Source organism: Equus caballus, chromosome 16 (genome assembly GCF_041296265.1).
Source record: "Equus caballus isolate H_3958 breed thoroughbred chromosome 16, TB-T2T, whole genome shotgun sequence".
In the NCBI taxonomy this organism is placed as follows: domain Eukaryota; kingdom Metazoa; phylum Chordata; class Mammalia; order Perissodactyla; family Equidae; genus Equus; species Equus caballus.
The window spans coordinates 8,501,690-8,516,786 of NC_091699.1; the positions used below are offsets into that span (position 1 = coordinate 8,501,690).

Here is a 15,097-nt window from a genome sequence, read left to right on the forward strand (position 1 = left end):
AATAATTTTATATTTTTTAACTCTATGTAAACTTAGTAAAAGATCATTTCTTGGTATGTTCTATGGCATATATATTTCAAACTTCAAAAATTTGGATGTTTTTATAATTTTAACTATAGAGACTACAACGATTGAACATTTTAGCACTAAATATCTCTATCTATATACATATATGTGCATAGTCTTGGATGGAAGTGCATATAACCAGCTATCTTTCAAGTCATAGGAAGAATCAAGCCATCACAACTTATACTTTAACAGATTACTATGACATCACTGAGATTATGTACTGCTATTCACAGGATCCTTTCCATATCATGTATACTGGGCCATCATGACATCACCAACTACTCCTTTACTGTGATTACAATCAAGTATTACATAACACATTGAACTATGGTCAATTTTACTATCAATAATTTTATAAAAAGATGATGATTTCAAAGACTTTTAAAGAACATTCCAGTTTTGGGATTCATAATCTTCTACAGCCCAGAGAATTAAGTTTTTGACCTAAGAAGAATTATTATACTTAATTTCTCTCCTAATTTGGCTATATCTATAGCAACCCACAACTAATATTTTTTCAATCCATAAAAAGACAAAAAGAGCATATCACAAAAATATAAAATGCTAAGAACTAGTGATTGAAAGGGACCTGTTCACAAACAACCAACCCACTAACTGGGAAAAAATATTTGCAAGTCATATATCTGACAAAGGCTTAATATCCATAATATATAAAGAACTCACACAACTCAACAACAAAAAAATCAAACAACCCGATCAAAAAATGGGCAGGAGACATGAACAGACATTTCTCCAAAGAAGATATACGGATGGCCAAATAGACACATGAAAAGAAGTTCATCATCGCTGATCATCAGGGAAATGCAAATCAAAACTACACTAAGCTATCACCTTACACCCATTAGAATGACACAAATAACTAAAACAAATAGTAACAAATGTTGGAGAGGTTGTGGAGAAAAAGGAACCCTCATACACTGCTGGTGGGAATGCAAACTGGTGCAGCTACTATGGAAAACAGTACGGATATTCCTCAAAAAATTAAAAATAGAAACACCTTATGACTCAGCCATCCCACTACTGGGTATCTATCCAAAGAGCTTGAAGTCAACAATTCCAAAAGTCCCATGCACCCCAATGTCCACTGCAGCATTATTTACAATAGCCAAGACATGGAAGAAACCTAAGTGCCCATCAACAGATGACTGGATATACTACTCAGCCATAGAAAAGAACAAAATCGTCCCATTTGCAACAACATGGATGGACCTTGAGGGAATTATGTTAAGTGAAATAAGCCAGATAGAGGAGGACAATTTCTGTATGACTCCACTTATATGAGGAATTTAAAAATGTAGACAAAGAGAACAGATTAGTGGCTACCAGGGGAAAGATGGGGTGGGGGTTGGGCACAAAGGGTGAAGGGGTGCACCTACAACACAACTGACAAACAATAATGTACAAATGAAATTTCACAAGATTGTAACCTATCTAACTCAATAAAGACTTTTATTTAAAAAAAGAAAGGTACCTGTTCATTCTGCTTTTTTTCATATGCAACTTTCTGAGGACTAGGCACTATTCTGGGAATAAAATTTTGTCTTGTAATATCTCTGTTAGAAGCTAATTCTGCTGACAAAGATGGTGGTGTGAAGCTGCAGTTTTCTATTCTGCTCAATTGAGGTTCGAACATTGTATATGAGTCCATGACTTGTGAGGACTATAGGAAAGAAGATACAATCATTTGATTTGCCAAAATATATAAACTAGAGACGAGGAAAGTTCAAATAAAAGTGAAAAAGGTCACGAGTTAGAGAAAAAGTCCCAAGTAAAGGCAAGTCATCAGTAACTGACAGTCCTTACTAAGACAAGAGAGGTTATCAACTAAGATTATACTTGAGCTCCTTTCCATCTGCCTTTCTCACCGATGGTCCCCTCTACCCTCAAGCTCCATTCCTGCAGGTCATCTCCTAATGACAGGAAATCTAAGTTTCATTTATCTACAATTCAGGTGAAAGATTTCCAAGAGATTTTAGTATCACTGCCATTATCTTTCTGACGTAGCTTAACTTTGGCTATTCAAAGGAAAGAATAATTAATAATATGGCATTGGACTTTCACATTTCAAGCTTTAATCACAATCTATGTGTTTTCTAATTGATTAAAGTCTTATTTGCTAAAAAATAATTATTTGAAATATACTTTGAAAGAAAAATAATCTTGGGATCAACATGAATATTGAAAATCACAATTTGATATAAAATAAAATAGTCGGGTCACCACGTTTGAAAACATGAATCGCTCAATGATCACATGAACCCAAAGGAGAACTCCCCAAATGAATTATCCTTTGCAGCTCTTCAGTGACAGGCAGAATCAAATGCTTTGCACACAAAGGCCTAGTCTACATTACCAGAACTCCAAAGGGTTTCTCATAAGCAATCGTTAAAATATTCTTAAGGTATAGGTTTCTTACATTAAAAACTTCTAAAAGAACAATTTTAAAGACTAAAAATTTTTTTAAAGGATAACTAATTTTCTCTGATTCTCAAAAAATTTATATCACTTGATGATGAAACTGGCAGAAAGTGAGCCACTGATGATTAAGTAGCTAGGAACTAAAGTTTTTTTCCCTTTTGCAATTACTGATTATAGCTTTTAGCTGCTTAACCCACTCATTGTTAATTGTGCTGTTTAGGCAATATGCTGACTCCCGCTAGGCTCCTATAGGTAACATCTTCCTGGTGCCTGCATCACCATGGTAATGCGTGTGTGAGCTGTTTTTCAGGAATTAGAACTCCTTGTCCACTTCAGGCCAGTTGAGACCACCAACTCATCAACTGGGCCCACGGAGATGTCCGACAGGCGACCTTTTAACTTGAAGGGGCTAAAAACTCTCCCCTCAGATCATGCTGATGTCGCCATTTTGTGAACATGGGTCCTATGAAGAGGCATCAAGTCTGACTACGCTTGTGCAGCTCATCATTACCTCACCTCTCCTCACCTCCAATCACCTCTCTCCACATGTCAGACCACGTTGACCCCGGCCCATATGTATCCCTGAGTCTCTGTTTTCGGGGAAGCAAATTTCAGGCTCATGAGCTCGCTTCCTCACATGGCTACCTTGTGAGTAAACCCTCTCTCTGCTGCTATCTCGTCATCTCAGTGTTTGGCTTTCTGGGCGGCGGGCAAAAATGAACCTGGTTGGGTAACAGTGGCATGTCACAATTGTTAAAATAACTTAAAAAAATTTTTGTTTAACTCTCACCTTAACTGGGCCAAGTTCTTCCTTGCTGCCTTGTCTTTGATAGTGTAAACTAATGAAAAGAAAATGTAACAGTTAAACACATAGGTGGCAATAAAATTGATTATCTTTTATAAATATTTAAAATTCATACTGTTCTATACAAATATGAAAACATATGGAACTCTTAAGTAAATCATTCCAGGTTTATAATATTACTGTGTTTTATAAAAATTATATTATTACTAGAGAGAGATTTTTATGATAAGGAAAGTCAAACTATGCATCCAAAAAACACTTAGCATGGATATTAGTTCATTGACAAAGGTCTTAATAGTTGAATAATACTGCTAACAGTCAAACAAACAAACACTGGAGCTAGGATAATCCCTTTATACATTTTCCAATGAATAAAACAGAGTTGATAATGACTCTTTCAAATACCTAATAATATACAACCTAGCTAAAACCTACTTGTTTTCCATATCATCAATGCAGAGGTTAGACGGGACAAGATGAGGTGACATTGGAAGTTCTAAATCATGTTTTCTCAGGGGCATTTTTATGTCTCTATTCATATTCACATGGATCGGTTTTCTCACAGTTTCTATAATGAAAAAGTTGCAATTAAAAATTAAGAATGAATAATAAAATCTTTTAAAAGCATTGGTTGATATACCATGGTCATTAAGTAAATGTACATCTTAGATATTTACTAAAACCACCTATATTCTATACATGATAGAAGACATTACAGTACTAGCAACTATCACAGATAATTCAAATCATCCTTTTCTTCATCATCTTACATTCTCCTCATGAAAGGGGCCCTACAAATTTTGCTTTATTTTTTGATTCCTTCAAAACTTCCCTAACCCCTAGACTGTATCAGTTGCTATATTACACACTCCCATAGCACTACATATGTTCTCTGTTATAGCACCTACCATAGTTTACTGTACTTGATTAACTCTATCTCCCTCACCAGATTTTTAAACTTTAGATGCAGCAGCCTTGTCTCTCCTTATAGACGATATAACTATTTTGACCGCTTAGTACTTTTAATTATGCTCCTTTTCCAGGAAATGCTTTTTTCACATGCACAAACTACAGAGTTGCAGTGGAGAGCTTCTATCTTCTTATATAACCCTGCTTCCCTGGAAAAAATAATTGGTTTAGTGGCAACTACCTGCACTCAATAATGGTATTACACCCCTCTGGTTATAAGTCATTGTTCCAGCGCTGAGACCTGACACCAGCAGAGCAAGGCAACATCCTTCCAGCGGAATTAAAAAATTCAGAATCAGAGAAGCAGCTCTCAGTATTTCCCTGGTGGTGAAATTGGAGAGATGAGCAATGTTAGTTCATAGTGGGGTTTTTTTGGATTTTATTTTTCCTTTTTCTCCCCAAAGCCCCCTGATACATAGCTTCTAGTTGTCAATGTTAGTTTTTTAATGTCACATTTTAAGCTTCATTGATGAAGACAGTCTGAGAGAATAAAACTAGTATCTGAAGTGAAAAAGAATCTTGGTAGTATTCAATTTCCTGACTCAAGCAGTCTCTGAGGCCCAGATGCACCACTACCCTTCCTTTTAGTTAAGTGTCTTAGTCCGTTCAGGCTGCTATAACGGACTACCATAGACTGGGTGAACTATACAAAATAGAAATTTATTTCTCAGTTTGGAGGCTGGGCAGTCCAAGATCAAAGTGCTGGCAGATTCGCTGTCTGGTGAGGGCTCGCTTCCTGGTTCACAGACAGCTGTCTTCTCCCTGTGTCCTCACACAGTGGTAGTGGTGAGAAAACTCTCTGGGGTCTCTTTTACCAGGGCACTAATTCCATTCATCAGGGTCCACTCTCATGACCCAATCACCTCCTAAAGGCCCAACCTCCTAATATCACATCAACATATGAATTTTGGGGGCACACAAACATTCAGTCCACAACATTAAGTAAGTAAATATATATTTTTTAAGTTTCTGTAATTTGCAGTCATGAGTCCTAACTAATAAAATCTTGCTTTGGTAGAGGAGGAAAAATCTTTTCTCTCTACCCTTCTAAATTATCAGCTGGGGGCCTGTAACAAAAGACAGATTAACAAGAGAAAAAGCATACAAATTTATTTAATATAAGTTTTATGTGGAAAACTTTGTAAGGAAATGAAGACCCAAAGTGGTTAAACCTGAGCATTTTTAAGCTAGGTTTGACGAAGAGCAGAATGTCCTGGGGAAACGGGACACGACAAAAAGGGGTATCAGCTAAGTGTAGTAAACTGAGGGAAACAGCAAGGTCTGTTCATTAGATTCCTCTCGGTGTTCCCTCTGTGTTGGAGATAACAACGTTCCTTTTCTCGGGGCATAGCGAGGGCACCTCTCACATGAAAATCCTTCCTGCACATACTGCTTCCTCAAATTCCTCAGCTCAAAATATTCAATATGCCAAGGTGCCTTATTTTTTGGTAGTGTGGGGGATCAGAATTGGCCACCCCAAAATGTGTCTCTTTGGCATGAGGATTATTTGGGGCTGATTACTTTTAAGAAACGGCAGACAAGCGAGAAGCTCTGAAAAGTAGAAGCTACCCTCTGTAAAACACAAGGGAAATCTCCATTTGTAAAGGTAACTCCCTCTCTGTACCAGGAAGAGGGGGGATGTCCTTATGTCCAGAAACTCCTATCAAGGCAGAAGGCAAGGACTTAAATCCGCATAATAACCCTTCTCTTGTTTACTGTCCTTTTCTGGTAATCTCCCATAACTGACTCCCTCCCACCCCCAACATGCTCCTTTGTCTTTAGCCAAAGACGGTATTTAAGATGACAACCTTAGCCAGTCTGGGAGTTAACCAGGTTTCCTGGAGTTTTCCCCATGTATACATGTTACAAAGCTTTGTTTGATTTTCTCCTTTTATTCTGTCTCATGTCAATTTAATTCATAGCCCAGCCAGAAGAACCTACAAGAGATAGAGGAATTCTCTTCCTCCCCTACAGCAGCATGTCCTGCCCCTGTTATTTTCTGTTCTACTTCCAGAATCCAATACAATACTTAGGGTAAGTACTCAAAAAACATATGTTCAAAGTATGAATGAAAACAGAGTGAGGGAGAAAGGAAATACATAAAGTTAAATACATCACTGGACAGCCACATGTAAAAGAATTAAACTGGAACCCTATCTTACACCATACACAAAAGTCAACTCAAAATGGATTAAAGACTTAAATACAAGACCTGAAACCATAAAACTCCTAGAAGAAAACATAAGGAATAAGCTCCGTGACATCAGTCTTCATGATGATTTTCTGGATTTGACACCAAAAGTAAAAGGAATAAAAGCAAAAATAAACAACTGGTCCTACATCAAACCAAAAAGCTTCTGTATAGCAAAGGAAACCACCAACAAAATGAAAATGCAATCTAAAGAATGGGAGAAAATACTTGCAAATCATATTGTCTGATAAGGGATTAATATTCAAAATACATAAAGAGCTCATACAACTCAATATCAAAAAACAACAATCGATTAAAAAATGAGCAGAGGACCCTCTGAACAGACATTTTTCCAAAGACAACATACAACTGAGCAACAGGTACATGAAAAGGTGTTCAACATCACTAATCCTCAGGGGAATGCATTCAAAACCACAATGAGATATCACCTCACACCTGTTAGAATGACTATCATCGAAAAGACAAGAGAGGGGGCTGACCACGTGGCCGAATAGTTGTTTGTGTGCTCCAGTTCAGTGGCCCAGGGTCCGCCAGTCCAGACCCTGTGCACAGAGCTATATACTGCTCATCTAGCCATGCTGTGGCAGCATCCAACATAGAAAAACTAGAATGACCTGCAACTAGGATATACAACTATGTACTGGGGCTTTGGGGAGAGAAAGAAAGAAAAAGAAGAAGACTGGCAACAGATATTAGCTGAGGGCCAATCTTCCTCACAAAAAGTAAAAAAAAAAAAAGACAAGAGGTAAGAAGTGTTTGCAAGGATGTGGACAAAAGGGAACCCTTGCGCATGGTTGGTGGGAATGTAAATTGGGGCAAGCCCTATGGAGAACAATATAGAGGTTCCTCAAAAACTTAAAAATAGAACTATCATATGATTCAGCAATCCCACTTCTGGGTATATATCCAAATAAAATGAAAACAAGATCTCAAAGAGATATCTGCACTCCCAAGTTCACAGCAGCATTATTCACAGAGCCAAAATATGGAAACAACCTCAGCGTCCATCAATGGATGAATGGATAAAGATGGTGTGGTGTGTATATGTGTGTGTGTGTATATATACAATGGAATATTCCTGAGCCATGAGAAAGAATGAAATCCTGCCATGTGTGACAACATGGACGGAGCTAGAAGGCATTATGCTAAGTGAAATAAGCCAGACTGAGAAAGACAAATACTGCATGGTATCACTTACATGTGGAATCTAAAAAAAAAAAAAAGTCAAACTCATAGAAACAGAGAATAGAAAAGTGGTTGCCAGGATCTGGCGACTGGGGGATAGGGAAAGGTTGGGAAAAGGGTACTAACTTTCAGCAAAATGATGAATAAGATCCGAGGATCTAATGTAAGACATGGTGACAATAGCTGATAACACTATTACACAAATGAAGAAAAAGAACTAAATATAGCAAATATATTTACAACAGAAACTTTTATTCCTAAAGTTTATTAATAATGTATTTACTTCTACTAAAGTGTGACTACATTTACTTGTGACAACTGTCATCTGTGGAGAAACAAAAATAGCACAGAAAGGAAAAGAGGAGACACTAACAATACTGTGATCAATTTCAATCCCTTTTTTATGAACTCAGTTCTTAAGCTCTCATTTTAGCACTTGTTTTAAAAATTAAATATCAGACACAAGTTTCCTTGAGAGAGAAAAAAATATTCTGATTAAACTTTTTATTTACTTGAAGAATCAAAGTGCAGGCCAAAATGAACTTTATTTTGAAGTATTAGACTACTATAGTTAACATCCCAAGAATGTCTAAGAAATTCAAGTTATGAGATAGGAAACTAATCATTGAGGCAAAAACTTGTTCAGCTCTTCCTTTCAAACAAATTCTCCAAATAGGATAAGACAGTAAAGATATTTATTCCCTGCTCTTTAGCCAAACTTTGGTAACTATCTGCCTAGACAAAATAACATAATAATTGAAACAACAGCGCTATAAGTTTAACCATACCTTATAAAATTAATTTTATATAACACACCACCTAAAAAAAAAATAAATGGATTAAACAATAAAACATTTTAAGCAGAGACTAACAAAGCTTCTAATTTAAGAGGGCAATCAAGTTTTAAAATTACTTTCCACATCCTTTGAGTTCTAAAATTACAAAATTATTGGAAAACGAAACATTATGATCACATCAGACTCAAAGCAAAATGTTACTGGAGAGGCTTACTTACCAGGTCTTTTCTTCTGGCAAGATACCTGATTCACCATATACAGGTTAAGGAGGTCTAAACTGACAGCAGAATTCTTGACAGGGGATAAAACTCCCCGTAATTTCATTTTTGATTTTAACCTTTTCTTTTCAAAATATTCCTAAAAAAATTAAAAATAAAAAGTTATTCTAGCAACCATATAGTTTCAGGCAGAATCATCAATAATAAAAAGCAATAATGCTATTAAATAATTGACTTGATATTTTTTATATTTCTGTGACACCTCCTTTACATGTTTACATATAAATTAAAATGAATCATGATAACTTGTAGTTTGCCCAAAGACTCTAAATTACAGCTTCTTATAATCTTTCTTTTGTTAAGCGTAATGCCTTTAAAACAGAACTATATAAAGCCATTCCCAGGTATCAAAAGATGAAAAAAACATTATCTGAATGTGGAATGTTTTTAAAAACCTGATAAAACAAATCTGATAGGCTAAAAACTTGTTTTTCTGCAAAGTATGCTATACCACAGATATAAAAAGCCTAAAGATACGCATAGCTGTGTGCCAATAAATGTCAACTGAAATGAGAAGAGAAAAACAAAAAGAAGCTATGTGAGAACTTATCTGCAGCCAAAGCTAACTTAATTCTGTTATCTCCCCATGACTCCTAGATTTTCTTTTAAACCAGACTTGTAAATAATTATCATTTTTCATTCAGTATTTATTTCTGATTGAGCAGAATTATTCTTATTTTCATTCTTTTTCTCTCAGATTACATCCTTAATTTAAGAAGTTCAAAGGCATTTGTTCAAAATTTGTTTATTGAGCAACTATTATGTATTAGACACTATAACAAATTGTGAAAACATCTTCTTCACTATATAACTCATAACACAATGGCATAAACGTGATTATAAATGTGAGATATAAAAAGTGAAAAAAGTCCAAGATGGTAAAAAATTTAATGCAAGAGGAAGTATCATTTTTCCAAGAAGTTAAGGTTTTATCACATTAATATTTCAGAATATTAATTATAATACACTTTTAAGATTCTAAAAAACATAAGAACTGTAAGAGACTTGCCAGCTATCAAGCAAAAAAGTAAATGCTGCATTTTTATGCAAACTTAACCACAGATAAAAAAGTGTTTTGTTTGAGTGATGTGCAACTCCACATTGGGGCTTCTTTAAAAAGATCACACTATGGTCAGCAATGAAATGACAGAACCTTCAGGATGTAAATATTTTTCCCCTTTGAAAAACATGACTCTGGATCTTATAATTGACAGTGTCTTGGAATTAAGATATTATTTCCTAAGGCACTGTACTCTGTGAAGGATAAGACCATAATGAGAAAGAGAATGACACAATTACAACTGAGCATCAGGAGTATGTAAACTACTAGTAGATGTGGGGAGAGTTGGCAGAGGGAGGGCAGGAGGAGAGGGAAGCTTTCTTAGAAAATGACTTCTAAGATGGATGAGTCAGAGTTAGCCAGAGTGTGGGAAGATAATGTTCCAGGAATGAAGAACAACAGTACAAACACTGTGTATGAAGGGAGCAAGCCTTTACTCCAGGGGACACGGCTGAAGAGGTTGAACCCTCATAATATATCCATCATGATAACCTCTAATCTTTCTTTTCCTAGAGAGAACAAAGGTATGTAACTAATTTAACTGACAAGGTTAGGCTCAACTTTTTTGGGGGGGCTAACTTTTGCAGACAATTTCACTATTTTATTATTTAATATCAAATAAACAATAAATTCAAAACACATTTCCAATCTCTTTAGCACATTAACAAAGTTGTTAGGACAGTTAGACCTCCACATACAATTCCTATGGGGATATCTAAGACAAGCAAATCTTTATTTAGTGAAAAAATGTACTAAAGCATGAGTATAAAAGACAGATTGTTAAAATATTTAAAATATGTTATATGTATAGTTATGACTTCCAATGGCTTTTGGTGACATATTTCATATTATAGGATATCAAGTTTATTTCTAAATATTTTTTGTGTGGTATTTTAACTTTTTATTAAGATTATGATAGTTTACAACCTTGTGAAATTTCAGTTGCACATTATTGTTAGTCATGTTGTAGGTGCACCACTTCACCCTTTGTGCACTCCCCTCACCCCCCCTTTCCCCTGGTAACCAACAATCAGTTCTCTTTGTCTATATGTTTAACTTCCACCTATCAGTGGAGTCATACAGAGTTCGTCTTTCTCTATCTGGCTTATTTCACTTCACATAATACCCTCAAGGTCCATCCATGTTGTTGTGAATGGGACGATTTTATCCGTCTTTATGGCTGAGTAGTATTCCATTGCGCGCGCGCGCGCGCGCGTGTGTGTGTATACATATATATACCATATTTTCTTTATCCACCCATCAGTTGATGGGCACTTAGGTTGCTTCCACATCTTGGCTATTGTAAATAATGCTGTGATGAACAGAGGGGTGCATGGGACTTTTGGAATTGCTGACTTCAAGCTCTTTGGATAGATACCCAGTAGTGGGATGGCTGGTTCATAAGGTATTTCTATTTTTAATTTTTTGAAGAATCTCCGTACTGTTTTCCATAGTGGCTGCACCAGTTTGCATTCCCTCCAACAGTGTATGAGGGTTCCTTTTTCTCCACAACCTCTCCAACATTTGTCACTTTTTGTTTTGGTTATTTTTGCCATTCTAACAGGTGTAAAGTGATATCTTAGTGTAGTTTTGATTTGCATTTCCCTGATGATGAGTGATGATAAGCATCTTTTCATGTCTATTGGCCATCCGTATATCTTCTTTGGAGAAATGTCTGTTCATGTCCTCGGCCCATCTTTTGACTGGGTTGTTTGATTTTTTGTTGTTAGGCTCAACTTTTTTTAACAAGTCTCATTTGGTAGAGACAAGTAAAAAATAATTAGAAGATAAATAGAAAACTTCCAGAAGACAATCAAATTTTAAATTGAAAATAGACATTTAAAAGGAGCTGCCAGGGAGACAAATAAAATCTTAAGAATGTGTCAAAGGAAGCAAGGGAAGAGCTTGTTTCAAGATGAAGGGAACGGGCAGCAGCTCTCTGAAAGAAGACTGTTCACTTCATGAAGTGTTAAATGAAGTTTGTATCACCAAAACAAAAACGATGAAGGTATGGAAAAGCAGATGACACATTAAAGTATACGAAAAATATCTTTGGAATTGAATAACATAAAGTTCAAATTTTTTTACTGAATTTTAGTTAACATAGAACATTATGTTAGTTTCAGGTGTACACATAGTTATTTGACATTTACACACATTACGAAATAATCACTACAATGATTCTACCAACAATCTGTCACCAAAGTCATTATAATATTATTGACTATATTCCCTACATTGTATATTACACCCCCATGGTTTGTTTACTTTATCACTGAAAGTTTGTACTTCTTAATCCCCTTCACCTATTTTGCCCAACCTACCACCAGCTTCACCACTGGCAATGACCAGCCTGTTCTCTGTGTCTATGAGTCTGTTTCTCTTTTGTTTGTTCATTTGTTTTGTTTTTTAGATTCCACATATAAGTGAAATCAGATGATATTTATCTTTCTCTGTCTGACATATTTCACTTGGAATAACACCCTCTATATCCATCCATGTTGCTACAAATGACAAGATTTCATTCTTTTTTACGACTAATATTCCACTGAATAAATATATGCCACATCTTCTTTACCAATATATCCACCGATGGACACTTAGGCTGCTTCCACATCTCGGCTATTGCAAATAATGCTGCAATGAACATAAGGGTGCATATTTCTTTTCAAATTAGTGTTTTTGTTTTCTTCAGGTAATACCCAGAAGTGAAACTGCTGGGTCATATGTTAGTTTTTAATGCTTTTAGAAGCCTCCATACTGTTCTCCATAGTAGCTGCAACAGTATACATTCCCACCAAAAGTGCACGAGGGCTCCCTTTTCTCCACATCCTCACTAACACTTGACATTTATTGTCTTTTGATGGTTTTGATTTGCATTTCCCTTAGGATTAGTGATGTTGAGCATCTTTTTACATGTCTGTTGGGCATCTGTAAATGTCTTTGGAAAAATGTCTATTCAGTTCCTCTCATTTTTTTATTGAATTATTTTTTTTTGATATTGAGTTGTATGAGCTCTTTATACATTTTGGACATTAACCCTTTATCAGATATATCATTTGCAAGTATATTCTCCCATTTGGTAAATTGCCTTTTCATTTTGCTGATGGTTTCCTTTGCTGTGTAAAAGCCTTTTAGTGTGACGTAGTCTCATTTGTTTATTTTTGCTTTTGCTGCCCTTGCCTGAGGAGACAGATCCAAAAAATTATTAAGACTGATGTCAAAGACTTTACTGCCTAAGTTTTCTTCTAGGAGTTTTATGGTTTCAGGTCTTACGTTTAAGTCTTTAATCCATTTTGAGTTTATTTTTACACATACCGAAAGAAAGTAGTCCAGTTTCATTCTTTTGCCTAGAGCTGTCCAGTCTTCCGAATACCATTTATTGAAACAGCTGTCTTTTCCCCACTGAATATTCTTGCCTCCTTTGTTGTAGATTAATTGACGATATATTTGTGGGTTTATTTCTGGGCTTTCTATTCTGTTACATTATCTCTGCATTTGTTTTTGTGCCAGTATCATGTTTTGATTATTACAGCTTTGTAGTACAGTTTGACATCTGGAAATGTGATACCTCCAGCTTTCTTCTCTCTCAAGATTGCTTGGCTATTTGGGGTCTTTTGTGGTTCTATACAAATTTTAGGATTATTTGTTCTAGTTTTGTGAAACATACCAATGGTATTTTCATAGGGGTTGCATTGAATCTGTAGATTGCTTTGGGTAGTACGGACACTTTAACAGTATTAATTCGTGAGCACAATACATCTTTCCATTTATTTGTCTTCGGTTTCTTTCATCCATGTCTTATAGCTTTCAGAGTATAGGTCTTTCATCTCCTTGGTTAAATTTATTCCTATGTATTTTATTGTTTTTGATGCAATTGTCATGGCAGGGTTTTCTTAATTTCTCTTTCTGATAGATCGTTATTAGTGTATAGAAACCCAACAGATTTCTGTATATTAATTTTGTATCCTGAAACTTCACTGAATTCATTTATCCTAATAATTTTTGGTGGAGGTTTTAGTGTGTGTGTGTATATATATATAAACAATATATATAAAATAAAAAGTATATATATATATATTTAGTATAAAGTATCATGTCATCAGTAAACAGTGACAGTTTTACTTATTCCTTTCCAATCAGGCTGGCTTTTATTTTTCCTACTAACTGCTGTGTTAGGACTTCCAATATAATAAAAGTAGTGAGAGTGGGCATCCTTGTCTTGTTTCTGATCTTAGAAGAAATGCTTTCAGCTTTACACCATCGAATATGATATTAGCTGTGGGTTTGTCACATACAGCCTTTACTATGTTGAGGTAGGTTCTCTCTATACCCACGTTGTTGAGAATTTTTATCATAAATGGATGTTGAATTTTGTCAAAAGCTATTTCTGCATCTATTGAGATAATCATACAATTTTTATTCTTTGCTTTGTTTATGTGGCATATCACAATGACTAATGTGTGCATACTGACCATCCTTGCATGCCTAGGAAAAATCCCACTTAATCATGGTGTATGATCCTTTTAATGTATTGTTGATTTTAGTCTGCTAATATTTTGCTGAGGATTTTTGCATCTACATTCATCAGGGATATTGGCCTATAATTTTCTCTTTTTGTAGTGTCTTTGTCTGGTTTTGGTATCAGGGTAATGTCGGCCTCATAGAATGAGTTTGGAAGCATTCCTCCCTCTTCAATTTTTTGAAATAGTTTGAGAAGGACAGGTATTAATTCTTTAAATGTTTGGCAGAATTCACCTGTGGAACCATCTGGTCCTAGACTTCTGTTTCTTGGGAGTTTTTTGACTACTGAGTCAATTTATTATTAGTAATCAGTCTGTTCAGATGTTCTATTTCTTCCTGATTCAGTCTTAGAAGACTGTATGTTTCTAGGAATTTATCTATTTCTTTTAGGTTGTATAATTTGCTGGCATCTAATTGCTCATAGTAATATCATGATATTTGCATTTCTGAGGTGTCAGACATAACTTCTCTTTCATTTCTGATTTTACTTATTTGGGGCCTCTCTTTTTTTCTAGACGAGTCTGGCTAAAGGTTTATCAATTACCTTTTCAAAGAACCAGCTCTTAGTTTCATTGATCTTTTCTATGGTATTTTTTCAGTTTCTATTTACTTCTGCTCTGATCTTTACATTTCCTTCCTTCTACTAACTTTGGGTTTTGTTTGTTCTTCCTTTTCTAGTTCCTTTAGTTGTAAGATTAGACTGTTTATCTGAGATTTTTCTTACTTCCTTAGGTAGACATGTATCATTTACTTGCTCTT

General features: G+C 35.4%; 1 protein-coding gene across 1 annotated transcript in view; it reads right to left on the reverse strand.

Annotated features, from left to right (window-relative positions):
- Nucleotides 1-15,097, reverse strand: part of LOC138918160 (regulator of DNA class I crossover intermediates 1-like) — a 74,318-nt gene that overhangs the window by 39,488 nt on the left and 19,733 nt on the right. The window contains exons 3-6 of the mRNA XM_070238357.1: nt 8,695-8,833; nt 3,749-3,881; nt 3,299-3,347; nt 1,562-1,750 (exon numbers count right to left, since the gene is read on the reverse strand). Coding sequence (XP_070094458.1) covers nt 1,562-1,750; nt 3,299-3,347; nt 3,749-3,881; nt 8,695-8,833 — 510 coding nt within the window. The remainder of the gene's footprint in view (nt 1-1,561; nt 1,751-3,298; nt 3,348-3,748; nt 3,882-8,694; nt 8,834-15,097) is intronic.